This window comes from Tetrahymena thermophila (assembly GCF_000189635.1).
Source record: "Tetrahymena thermophila SB210 genomic scaffold scf_8254449, whole genome shotgun sequence".
Classification (NCBI taxonomy): domain Eukaryota; phylum Ciliophora; class Oligohymenophorea; order Hymenostomatida; family Tetrahymenidae; genus Tetrahymena; species Tetrahymena thermophila.
In genome coordinates, this window is record NW_002476228.1 from 43,056 (window position 1) to 56,784 (window position 13,729).

General features: G+C 22.3%; 5 protein-coding genes across 5 annotated transcripts; 2 read left to right on the top strand and 3 right to left on the bottom strand. All coding sequences in view use genetic code 6, as the record gives it.

Annotated features, from left to right (window-relative positions):
• Positions 1–367: 367 nt before the first annotated feature.
• TTHERM_00773220 (hypothetical protein) lies at positions 368–1,078 on the bottom strand (the record flags this gene model as incomplete). The annotated part of the gene is made up of 1 exon (XM_001031575.3): positions 368–1,078. Exon 1 carries the CDS (start codon positions 1,028–1,030, stop codon positions 368–370), a length of 663 nt encoding a protein of 220 aa, XP_001031575.3. The 5' UTR covers positions 1,031–1,078.
• A 1,464-nt stretch (positions 1,079–2,542) lies between these two features.
• TTHERM_00773240 (cation channel family protein) lies at positions 2,543–6,847 on the top strand (the record flags this gene model as incomplete). Its single annotated transcript, XM_001031577.2, has 5 exons — positions 2,543–4,441; positions 4,521–4,561; positions 4,654–5,217; positions 5,297–6,453; positions 6,543–6,847. The coding sequence occupies 5 exons, from the start codon at positions 2,543–2,545 to the stop codon at positions 6,845–6,847; spliced, it is 3,966 nt and encodes a 1,321-aa protein (XP_001031577.2).
• A 1,729-nt stretch (positions 6,848–8,576) lies between these two features.
• Positions 8,577–9,841, top strand: TTHERM_000773256 (cation channel family protein; the record flags this gene model as incomplete). The annotated part of the gene is made up of 2 exons (XM_012799587.1): positions 8,577–9,646; positions 9,817–9,841. The coding sequence occupies 2 exons, from the start codon at positions 8,577–8,579 to the stop codon at positions 9,839–9,841; spliced, it is 1,095 nt and encodes a 364-aa protein (XP_012655041.1).
• A 1,163-nt stretch (positions 9,842–11,004) lies between these two features.
• Positions 11,005–11,502, bottom strand: TTHERM_000773257 (hypothetical protein; the record flags this gene model as incomplete). Its single annotated transcript, XM_012799588.1, has 2 exons — positions 11,005–11,302; positions 11,411–11,502. 2 exons carry the CDS (start codon positions 11,500–11,502, stop codon positions 11,005–11,007), a joined length of 390 nt encoding a protein of 129 aa, XP_012655042.1.
• Positions 11,503–11,891: 389 nt separating this feature from the next.
• TTHERM_000773258 (transmembrane protein, putative) lies at positions 11,892–13,158 on the bottom strand (the record flags this gene model as incomplete). Its single annotated transcript, XM_012799589.1, has 2 exons — positions 11,892–12,256; positions 13,152–13,158. 2 exons carry the CDS (start codon positions 13,156–13,158, stop codon positions 11,892–11,894), a joined length of 372 nt encoding a protein of 123 aa, XP_012655043.1.
• Positions 13,159–13,729: the final 571 nt, after the last annotated feature.

Genomic DNA, 13,729 nt, shown 5'->3' on the forward strand with positions numbered 1-13,729 from the left:
TTTTAAAACAGTTCATATTATTTTAAAGATAGTATATTAAGTTTTAAATATTTTATTTAAGGAATAAAAAAGTTAGACATGTAAATATAGATAAATAGAGGTATTGATTATAGGTGGATAGATAGATAGATACAAAATTGGTTAAATTAGTGAGTTTTATACAATTTTGAATAATTTAATCATAAATGAATACAATTATAGTATAATTATTTTTATATGTTATTAGTATTTTAGTTAAGTTAATTAGTACTACTTTGATCAAATTTTAGAGTGTAGAGATATAGTAGTGTCTATCTATCAAATGAATAAAAATTATCTAATAATCTAAAATATTTTAAAATAATGTATAAGTAATAAGAGCTTTAAATCACTTATTATTTGAGTATCTTTTAAGTAATTGTATTATTCCTTTGTCATAACTCATTTTATTATCAAAGCCGCTCACTTAAGCATAAGATTAATCTTTTTTATCATCTTAAGACACAATCTGAACATTAGGAAGATTATCTGCATAGCATTTATTTAATGTGAATGCATCTTAATTAGTCTTATTTTCGATTACTTTCTTTTTATTATCTATTGTTTTATTCTTCTCATTTTAAATTATTTATTACAAAATTTTATGTTACTAGCTATCTTAGAGTTCGTATCTCAAATATGAACTCAAATAATCATAGGAACGCTCATTTTTATTATCCAAACTTTATATCTCTCTTTTTTTATCTAAGTATGTTTTTACCATCTCAGGTTAAAATTTATCATAATCATGCTCTTTTTAGCACTCTTTGCATTATTCTCCACTTATTTTCTTTTAAAAATAATGAACTTAGCAAAGAGTTTCTTCACTGCATTTAATTTTTTAATCTCTTTATAATTTGGTTTTAGATTTGTAAAATAAACACAAAGGTTTTTCATCTACAACAATAATTCCTAATTCTCTTTATGCCTTTATATAATTAAGTCTCTCATCTACTTTACTCTTACTCCAGAAGCAGTCTTTTTTAAAACAAAATAACTAATCGTTTGACATTTTTAATTTTTTTTCACTATTTATAATATTAATATGTTAATAATTATTAAATATTATTAATTCAATTACAAAATAAGAGGTATATAAAAAGCTAGCTTAGCTACAAGATTACTAAATAAGTAGTAATAATCAATTACTAAAACAAATTTTTTATACTCTACTTTTACTTTTAAACTATAAAGACTTTTTATTAAGAACCAAATAAAAATATTTTCAAAATCAATAAACAAATCTATTTAGAGATTTTTGATATTCCATAATAATAATATAAACATTTATTAATGATATTTCGTTTGTGTTTCATCTAAACAAATAATATTCCTCCAAATCATTTATTTATTCATATTATGAAAAATTAAAAGTTATTAAATATGCTTAATGAAAATAACACTTAAAATTTAGTCTAAATACCCAAAAGCAATTGATAAAATTATAAATATTATTAATTTTATTTAAATTTAATTAAAAAAATCAGAGATATTTTAGATTGATTTTACATAAATTTAAACTTTTTAAATAATAAAATAAATTTAAGAAAATTAAATTCATTTACTTGTTTGGTTGCTTTTAAATATTATAATAGTATTTATTAAAAAATGATTTAAATTTTAATGAAATCTATTAAATTCTTTTAAAAGTTTTAATAATTTATTTATTCTATTTAGATTTTCTATGTAGATTTTAAATATAAATGACTATTAAAATAAAAACATAAAAAGCTTTTATTTATTTTAAAAAGATTCTATTTGTGGTCTAATTTTTTTTCAATCTTATCAAATATAAAAAATTGAATAAGATTAATTTTAGAATAAATCAGTTTTGACTTGATTAAATCAATTTACTTTGTAGTTAATATTCTAACTTTTGAATTATTATCTCTTTATCTTTTAGTATTAATTATTTTGACCTTTTTAAATATGATAAAAAATGCATATTTTTTTTTTAAATTATTTTTTGATTTTAAAATATTAATATTTGATAATTATTTTTTTTAAATTCAAGATTCATTTTAACTTTAATATCATGAGTAGCAATTAAATTAAAATTTTGCTAAAATAAATAGTTAAGGTTAAATTTGAAATATATTTGTTAAAAGGTTAAAAGTATCTACTAATAATTTCTAGGTTGTACTTTTTACAATTCTTTTTAATATTTAAAGTTTAAAATTCTCATTTTAAATAAGTGTTTTTCTATTTTTCTTAACTTGTTATTATGTAATCTTAAATATTTTTAGTTTATGTTATGTATTATTTTATACAATGAGAATTTGTAATTTCTAAATCAAGATATTTGATAAAAAAATTATATTACACTTATACTATTCATTTACTATATTATCAAAATCTTAAAAATCATGAATTTTTGAAAATGTGTACTTATTACGATTAAAAAATCCTCAAATGAATTAATCAATCATAGAGTTAGTTTCTCATCGGAATATTGCAATTAAAATCTATTCATATCAGTATTAAAAAAATTTAATTGTTATTAAGAAGTAATTTAAAGTTAAAAATGAATGATACTGAAGAATGCATGAAAGATACTAAAATAAATAAATAAACTATAATATCTGAAACAGATACTTTTTCAAATGAAAAATAAAATAATTCTAAACAAATATTTTAGCTAATTTAAGATAGTAAATTTACTGAAGAGGAAGCATCTCAAGTTTCTTAAGCTGATAAATATGATGAAGAAAGCTATTATGAAGAATAAATAGATGCAGATGATGGAGCAAAACAGAGAAGATAATATTTTAATAACCCATTAATTAAAATCAAGTCTGTTGAGGATGATTCTGTATGTTCATATAGCGAATATGCGAGCAATCGGCTTGTAAACTCTAAACGGATAAATTAATAGTAGAGTTTTGATGCAAAAAATACATTAAATGGAAGTAGAAACAATAATAGTAAAAATATGAATCAAAGCTAAATTAACAATGAAATTGTAATAAATTTAAACAATTTATAATAAGGTTAAGATAAAGGAAATTTATTGAATTCGAACTCTTAGAATATTAACATTTACAATACTACCAAAAGCGAATTAGCAAAGCTTATAAGTGTAAGTTAGCCTATTTAAGATGTTAACGATACTGATAAGGAAGTTAAATTTAATAATCTTTAGTATAACAACAAACAATAAACAATAAATTGTAAAACAATACAAATAGATGATAAAAATTAACATATATAATATAATTCTGGCATGTAGCATGATATTATTAAAGAAGACTCAGGTTTGATGGGAGTTTGGAAAAAGTCATCTTTACTTATTATAACATTAGTTAAGAAATTTCAAAGTATGCTTATGTCCCATAGTAATTAAAATAAATTTAGAGCACTAGACAAAAAACACTTTTTAGTAATAGGAGATAAATCAGTAAATTATTTGTATTACACTAAATATAAGTAGGAATAAGATCAGCTTTATTTAAAAAAGATGAAAACCTAGGGAACTATGTTAAATATGAGGCAAGGTCTTTAATCAAAAGGCAAGAAAAACCTTCAATACTTTAGACAAATATCCAATAATACAATATAAAATGAATAAATAAAGGGAAATTGCTTGTTTTTGATTCTCCTTTCTTTACTTAAAAACGTGAAAGTAATTTAACCTAATTCTAGGTTCAAGATAATATGGAATATAGTTATTTTTATCCTTTTGATTATAAACTTCTTTATTATACCTCTCAAGCTGTGCTTTGCATCTTTTATGACAAACAATAACATATTTAAATACTTGACATTTGTTACAGGAACTACTTTTTCACTTGATACAATAATGAACTTTAATTCAGCTTACTTCTCAAAAGGCCTTATAATTACAGATAGAAAAAAAATTATTAAAAACTATATGAAAAAAAATTTTTTTATTGATTTATTCACTCTTCTTGCATTCTCTTTTTCTTAATTTTCATACATTTATTTTGAAGCAGGCATTCTGATCAAGATTCTTAAGCTTGCACCAATAATGGAGAATTTCGAAGAAATTCTCAATCTAAGATAAAGAGGATAAGCTATCCTCTCTCTCTTAAAGCTAATTATTTTTATTCTAATGGTAACCCATATCCTTGGCTGTAGCTTCTTTTTGTTAGCGCGCTTAGAAGAATAGTACTTTACAAATACAACCAACTGGATTGATTCTAAAGGCAGTTGGGACAAAGAATGGTATGACTAATACATACTTTCATTATATTGGGCAGTAGTTACGATGATTACAGTCGGCTATGGTGATGTGGTACCTTAAAATACGTGGGAGAGGCTTTTCTGTATTATTGTTATGCTAATTTCTTGTGGTGTTTTTGGTTATGGCATCAATCAGATAGGTCGAATTTTAGAAGAGCTTTCTAAGAAAGATGCTATCTTTAGAGACAACATATCCCTTATAACCTCATATCTCAAACAGGTAAGCTTTTTGAGCTTAACTTTATAAAATGAATTAAAAAGTTTTAACAATAACATAAAAATTTGTTTTAAAAAGCTAGTCTAAAAAATCAATCGCCAGACCTCACTTTTCCTCTTATATGTAAATAAGTTTCTTTTTTTTTAAAAAAATAAATTAGCTAAAAAAATTTATTTCAAAATTAAATTTTTTTAAAATTTCTATAAATGAAATAGTTATTTATTTGTAACAAAACTATTATATTTATTTGATTTAGGTTCTTTGAAAAATGAGCTTGCCAGTGAGATGTACATTAAAATTCTAAATGATTAAAAAGTGTTCAGACTTAACTTCTCTTAAGGTTTTATTGCAGATTTGTCATTAAAAATGAAAGAAAAAAGATTAGGTCCTGAGGAGTTAATCTTTTAAGAGAGAGATTATTTAGATAGACTTTATTTTCTCATAAAAGGTTAAGTTGAGTTATTTGTAAATGTTAGGGATTCAAATAACAATTTGACAACTTCTGTCAATATTTTAAGTAAAGGTCGTCTTTTAGGTTAGGCCGCCTTCTTTACTTAATTGCCATGTAGCACTGGTGCTAGATGCGTAAATGTCACATCTTTAATATTTATAACAAGAGATGATTTCATAGATGTCATAAGGAAACACTCAAAGGATTACGAAAAATTTTGCATGTTAAGAGATAATATTTAAGTAAATCATATTTCAAGAGGGTTAGGAACAAAATGTCATTTATGTGGTTCTTTTAATCACTCGTTTTAGTCATGTCATCTTGTTAGGTAATAATTAAATAGATTAAATCAAAATAATGAAATTATATAATATGTTTAATTTATTAACTAAATTATAAAAAATTAGATATACACCAATGAAAGAGAAGGTGATATTAAGGTATAATAGAATGGAGCAAGGTAGAGATCCTAATTATGTCAGAAATGATAGGAGAAATCCTACTTCTAGTGCAAGGATAGCTCATGAATATTTAAAAGATACAGCAATCAACTTTTTATTAGATTTTAATCCAGATGAAACAGGTGAAGAGACAGTTTTAGAAGTTATCGAAAACTTAAAAAAATATTATGCTAAGGAAGACATGAAATGGAAAACTTAAGTTTTGTCTGAGAAAATAATTTGTGAAGATATAAATGAGTATTTTAACGATTAGGGCTAAAGTCCTGGGGTGGTATATGATGCAAATAGTGCGATTTTAAATAGTGAGAATATAGTTAGATAAATCTCTCTATAGTAATCTTCGTAATAGTAAGAGAGCAATTTGTAATAGGCACCTTTCAGTCGTAAAAAGAAAAAGACATTATCTTTCATAGTACCAGATGATTTAAATTCAGATTCAAACTAATCAAATTAATAACTAAATGGACTTAATTCACCTTTTAAAAGAAAGAGATTTAAAGAAAGTAAAGATAATGGAAGCAGTTCTGAAAATCTTAACAACTTTTCATTATAAAATAATAACTTACCTTAGTAAACTAGTAACGAAGCAAAAGAGATTACTTAAGTTACTAGTAATTTTAACCCTAATGTAGAAAAGCCTATAACTATAGGAGGGTTTTTAAAATAAAAAAGCTATATGTAATTTAAAACAACTTCAAGTAGACCTTAAGAAGATTCGCTTGTCGGAAACAACTCAGATTTAATATCAAATCATAATTAGGCTTAAACAAATTTACTTAAATCTACAAAAATGATAAAAAGAAGAAATAACATTATAGGAGGAGTAGATGATGAAGCCATTAAAAAGAATTCCTTTTGCGATATTATAGATTTTGATCGATACATGATATTTGAAATATATTTTGTAGAAGGAAACATAAATAAAGTTCTCGAACACTATAATAATTATTATATACACCTCAAGAAAGAAGAAAATGATCTTATTGCTAAAAAGAGGAACCACTTAAAAAGAATGGTAACGAAAAGAAAATTAACTAAGTCAGAAAGGTCAATGAATATTTTAAAAAATAAAATAATACAAAAACGGTCTTAGAATGGAAAGCGTAAATAAATAAACAATGAAATTTATTTTACTTTTTAGAAAATAATTAATTATAAAAAATTCATTAATTTTAAAAATTATTATTTATAGATGGTACATATTATACATAAAACATTGAGTCACCGACTTGCAATTTTTCAGTAAAGTCTGGAAAAACACTTTAATTATTTAGAGTGGGAGGAGGAGGAACAGATGCTATAGGAATAGATTCATCTGCTAAAAATTAAAATAATCTAAATTAAGGCATTTCATTTAATGATTATTTAAAAAAGAATGAAATCAGCAAATCAGCAAATATAATATTTTCATAAAGCGGAGCATAAATAGATAGTTCAGATAAGTAATCTGACAAGCCTCCTAATTTTAAATAGTCAGTTCTATCCTTAAAGAATTGACAAAGGATAATTTTGATCAAGCATAATTAATTAATTAATAATTTTTAAAAGAAAACTGTTTTATTTATTTGATAAAAAAAATATTTAAATTAATTTATTGATTTATTTTTTGTTTGTTTATTATAATTTATTTATTTATTTATTTATTTATTTATTTTAGCAGGTTACTTTTGTAAAAAAAGATATATTAATTAATATCTATAAAAATAATAAGATTACAGAAAATGCTAATATAGTTTTAGCTTTTATTTTTAGTGTAATAAAATACAGAATAAAAAATATTTACTTGATTATATTTAATGTATAAAAGAGTAAGCTACTTAAAAATGGAAATAGACGTATTTTACTTATGATAGCAAGTAAGTAAAGCCAAAAGTTATACTTAGCTTATATTACTAAGGTAAATTTGATATGAAAAAAAAATTTCTGAATGGTTAAGCATCAAAATTATAAATCTTAATTAAAATCTCTCTAAATTAAGAAATAAAGAAATAAAGAACAAATAAGCTTTTTTTCTAAATATTCGATTATGAATTTTATCAAATCAGCTTCATCAACACCTCAGGAGTAAAAATTAGAGAAGCTTTAAGCCTAAAAATTTATATCTATTCTTGAATAAAAGTAAATTAGGTACCTAAATATTAATGAGAATAAATATCTTATTTAGTTTCTCTCTAATAGTCCTCTCATTAAGGATATACCAAGCAAGCATGATATTATTAAGTTTCTAATTTCAAAAGGTAAATACATAAAACTTGATTAAGGTTAGACATTTCTAAATGCAAGCACTAACGCATGTTAAAATATGGTTACTTTGATAATAGCTGGCTGTCTTGAAAATAAAAATATAAAAACATAAAGAAATAACGAAAATGCTAATGTTTAATCTGTACTTACAAATAAACAAAATTAGCAAATGAATTTTTCATCTGTCTATCAATTAATATAATCTACAGAAAGTAGTCTTTAATGCGATAATGAGATATCTGATATGATTCCTTTCATTCAAAATTTTAAAAAACAACAATTCAAAAATAACTTTATGAAATGCTAATAAAATAAACCATTTATATTTAGTTTAGATAAACCGTTCATTTATAATGATAAATTAAGTGATTAAGTTAAAGAAGATAACCCTATAATTGCTTCAAAAGTTAGTTTTCTTTTGTAAATTGAATTGTTAGAGTTTTTAGCTTTATTTGAGTAGTTTTTATCACAAATAGTAATAATAACAAATCTAATGAGGAAAATAAAAATAAGTAATCAACTTAGCTCTACTTTAGCACCTAAGTTTAAATAATAAATTTACTATAATAAATAGAATATTGATTTAGAGAATTATATTCTAATAATTAAGCATGGATAACTAGTGCTATATAATGAAGGGTTAATTGTAAAAACTTATTCTGAATAGTAAATTATCAATTTATATATTTAATAGCATAAGAAAGATTATGATTCATACTCTATATCTAGCCCTCTTGTTGTTTATTCATTAAACAAAAAATATTTTGAATATTACAACAAACTTAATATTTCTTAAAGCCCAAATAAATATGAAAAGAAATGTAGCTCCTCGTTAAGCAATAGCATGATAATTTAAGATTCCAAATAAACTTAATAAATAAATAGTCCTTTCAACCTTAAATATTCAACTACATGCTAATTTAACTAAAAAAATGTCTAATAGAGTGACTAAATATAAAATAACAAAAATTAAAAAATTTAAATGAAGAGAAATTCTCTGATATTAGAATCTTCTTCGAGTTACTTATATCCAACAATGTAAGAAAATAATAGCTTCATTATTCATAAAAAAAAAATAAATAGTAATAGTAAAAAAAGATATAATTTAAGTAACTCTAAAATAAGATCAAGCTTAGGTGACTTAAGTGATGATAATATAAACCCAAAGGACAAAAATATTATCAATTAACTTATTAATGACGAAAGGTAGCATAATTAGAATTTGAGTATTATTTAATAAAATACTAATTATCGATTTGCAGAGCCTAAATTGACCAATTTTAAAAAATTACTTAATGCTAATATTACAAAATGCTATAACTTTATCAATAATAATAAGAAGTAGAATTATTGTGTAAAGGATACGTTTGTGCAGGAAAAGCTTAGCAAAACTCCTAGAAACAACGATTAACTAATTATAGATAACTCTATTAATGAAAACTCAACATAAAACTATTTAAAACAATCTATTTTCGAATAAAATTAAAGCCTTTGTAAGGAAGCTCCTTAACATGACTTAATTTTTAAAAATAATTAAGGAAACTTTAGCTTTTATGATTATTCTTCAAATTTAGAACCTACAAAACTCGGATCTCAAACTGAAAGAGGAATATTAGATACAGATAATTATTAAAAATAGTAATAACAAAAAATAGTAACAGTTGCTTCTTTTAAATCAAAAAATAGATCAAAATACTCTTCATAGAAAAAGGAAAATAAAAAATTAGAAGATGTTTTTATAAATAGAAATAATGATAATGATTCCTATAATTTTATTTTAAATGAACAAAAAAGAAGCTAGACGACTATGTAAAGATAATTTAAAAAATAAAAACTAGATAATAATAAAGCAAAGGATACTTATTTTGTGGACTAAGAGTTTCAATATAAAAGCTTATTTGATTCAACTAAGGACACTAAAAGAAAATCAGATAGCTTATATGATACTTATTGTACAGAATACATTGATTGCTAGAGTGAAACAGATGACATAACCCTCAAGCAAAAATATGATTTGGAAAATTTCAAGAGCCAATACGAAAATAATATAAAGTAAAATAATTAATGTAAAATATTTGATCAAAGATAGCTGAAATCTAAAATGAAAATAAACTAGTACCATGAAATTCATTAATAAATATAATGGGATCATCTAAAATCTAAATATATAAAAGAAATAATTAACTAAAAATAATTAGATGATTAAGATAATACAAATTAAGGGGTCAATTCGAATACAAAAAATGAATAGAAATAATTTGAATTAAATGTTTTATAATTTGTTTATTAAAATCAATAGGAGTTATCACCTATCTAAAATAGTAATTCATTTCAATTTAGTGAATAATAAATAAATGAAGAAAGAATTTTTTCTTCAGACTGCTTAGATACAAGATAGAAAAAATAGATGCACACAGTTTATTTAAATAGTTCATATATTGACCACAATAAAAAATAAATTTCAAATAGTCAGTAAGAAAACTAATAAAAATAGATAATTAAAAATTAAAGAAACAATGACTTTAACATTCAAAGCAAAACGAATTCAAATGGGTTTGCTAAATCCTAAAATATAAATGATAAATTAGGAATAATTGTTTAAAACTAATCCTAAGCAAATGTGTAAAAACATTTTAACATTTTAAATAAATTATTAGTAAGAAATTTAGATAATGCTAAAAGTACTTTAAAATATGCTAAAAAACGAAACTTATCATAGAATAATAACAATGATTTTTCCTAACAAAAGTACAATGATGAAATCACTAAAATAAATTAGTTATTTAACTAAACATAATTTGATTTTAGATAAAATTATTGAAATTATAAATTTGGAATTTTAACTTATTTATTATTTAACAATTTTTAATAAATATTATCTCAAAAATGTTTTAATTTTCGCTTTTTATTCATAATTTACTTTAAAATAAAAGCTAAATATTTATTATAATTAACAAAAACTACTATTTATTTAATTTATCTTCTGATGTAAAATATCTCTTACATTATTTTAAAAAAAATAAATATCAACAAATCTTGTTTAGAATTTATGTTATGTTTATGTTTCTCTAATATAACATAAAAAAATTAAAGATTTAATTTGCAAAAAGAAATTTTATTATCAAATTTATAATTTTTTAGTTTACAAAACATTGGGAGGATATAAGCTAAAAAAGCACAATATTTGTTAATTAATTAATTTCAGAATTAAAAAATTTATAAATTCATAAATGTTATGAATACTAAATTAGATACAGATTTTCAAAAATACTTTAGGATATTTGTGATATTTAAAATTTGATTTTATAAATGATAGTAAAATACTCAAATATAATAATCTAGTGTATGCTTTCAGATTCTAATAGTTTATAACTTGATGATTTCTATGTTTATTTTTTTAAATTTAAAGATCATTTTATCAAAGTTTAATTTTGAAAGGTAAATAAGTGCTATTACTCACTCTTATCCTTTGAATTAAGAATGAAGCTGAAGATATGATAACCATAAAATTTAAATATTTAACTTACAAGTGAATCATGATAAGAAATAGCTTTTTACCAAGACTAATAGAGGTGGTTGACATTCATCCAAAAAAGTAAGATTTAAAGCTATTTATGTGAAAGCACTATCTATAATATTTTAGTCTATATCTTTCTAATTATTTCCTATGATTTTTATTACTGAAGCTTGCTTTCTTAAATTATAATACTAAATATTTAAAAAAAATAATTGAAAATAATTAGTTGATAACAAAGAGAAAAAAAGATAATTAAAAAACTTATGCAGAAATTTAAAAGTTAAATAAAAGGATTTTACATTTACTAGCTGTAAAAGTTGTTTTACGTTGAAAAAAGAGGCTTAGTTCCCTCAATACTTATATCTATTAAGTATATAGAGATATTATTCATCACATTTTTGAACTCTAGTTTCTAAATTATCCCTCTTTAAGGAGATAAAGATTTCAAAAAAAGGTTTTAAGAATTATTTCAATCACTTAATGAAGTTCCTATAGATTTATTCGTGTTCACTACAAGTTTTCTTCTCCTTATATAACTGCTTTATGGGTTCTGCAAATCTATAAATTAGTTGAATTAAACAAAAAATGGAAGATACTTATTAAAAAGATCTGATAGATAGAAATCAATAAACTTTTTAATCAACTTTTACTTAGAATTATGCAAAAAGATAATTTTGGTATATGAAATAATTATATATATCCCCTTCTTGCAGTATTATATTTCCTGTAATCAAGATGATACTAGAGTTTTCAAATATATAAACCTGGTTCTAATAACCTTCATAAGTAATTAATTAATTATTAATAATAACTATATTAAAATATATTCTTTTTATATTTAAAGATTTGCTTATTAGCGATTGCGATTACAATTACACAACATACTATTAGCATGATTTTTATGGAAAACCTTATCATATTAGTTAGCCAATATTCAGCTTAGTTTTTATAGTTAATATAGTTTTGCAATGCTAATTTTAGAGTATGAGCTTCATCTTAGGATTGATCTATTTATTGGCTGATGGGTTTTTTTATGTCAAAAAGAGAAAATACTTTAATAAGCAGGTGGATAAATTTTATTCTTTAATTTTGATCAATAGCATTTGCATGCAATTTGTTAGTGCATTATATCCTAATTTTTAAAACTATTAAAATATGTTTATTCTTGCTATTTTATTGATGATTCCAATCAATTTTTAAATTTGTAAATGTTATTTTGATTATTTAGAGAAGTAATTGCAATCAAATATTGGTAAAATTGTGGGTAATTAAAAAATTAATTGGAAGGAAATAGATAGCATCATGAGATTCGATCTATTTGAAAATTATGACAGCAAATTATTGAACTTTTAATAAATTTAAGTTTTATCTCTCTTGAACTAAAAGAAATAATAGGAGTTATTTTAAGAGGAGGGTGAAAAAGAAAATATCTTTTCAAATGATTAAGCTAGGTTATAATAAGATTGCATGTCAAAATAGAGCTTAGAGGATTCATAAGATATTTTAAAATCAGATGCTTTCTTAAAGCAGTAGTTCTACCAAATAATCCTCCTATACTACTTAAGAAGTTAAAAAGACTCACAATCCTAATTCTACTTTTCTTATTTTACTTTTTTGATCTAAAAGAATAAAAATCTAATTCTTTATATGATTTAGAATGAGAATATTCTAAAGAATAATAAATACTCTCTTAAAGAAAATTAAATTTTCAATAGCATTAACAAATTCTTTTAAAAAGAAAAATATATTGTTGAAAGAAAATTAGCATCAAATAGTCCTTTTTCAGAAACTTTTATTGACATAATTATTTATGAAGAACAGGTTGATAGTCTGAAAGATTTAATTACTAAAGTGATGAAATAGAAGATAATGTTGATTGAAATCCTGTAAAAAAAGAAAATTGAAGTGAAAAATTTAATTATTTCGTTTGAGAATTACTTGGATAATATTTATTCTATTCGAAAGTAACTCTAAAGCCTGTACAAAATTAACAATACAAATAAACAATTAATTGAATTGCAAAAGATTTATCTAACTTACTTATCATTTTCTCCTAAAGATATACACCAAACCAAGGTCAATGATTTAAATAGGTATCTTCACTCAAAGAATTAAGAGTAAAATGGATGTATTATCTTTGCTCATTAGATAAAAAATGAATGGGTTATAAAAAAGACTTCATCGATTTTACAAAATATATTTTAATATAAAGAATACGATCTTATTGGATAGAATGTAACTATATTAATGCCTTCTGTATTTAGAACTTCTCACAATAAATATATTGAGGATTTTTTAGATATGAATACTGAGGATGTAGATATAATGAAACATCAAAACTAGGTATTATTTGGGATTAAATAATCTGGTTTTGTATTCCCAATAATGCTTGAAGTCAGAGTCAATTAGTATGTCGAATAAGGATTTACTTCTTTTGGGCTAGCAGCGAACATTTTCTTAGCAGATGCTAGCATTCAATATATTTTATTCAATTCAATAACCTTGAACATAATTGGAATAACAGAAAAACTATCTAGTTAGCTATTTAAAAATATAAAAGGAATTGAATAATATAAAATAAATTAATTTTTTCCCTTTATAAAGTAAGAAAATAAATT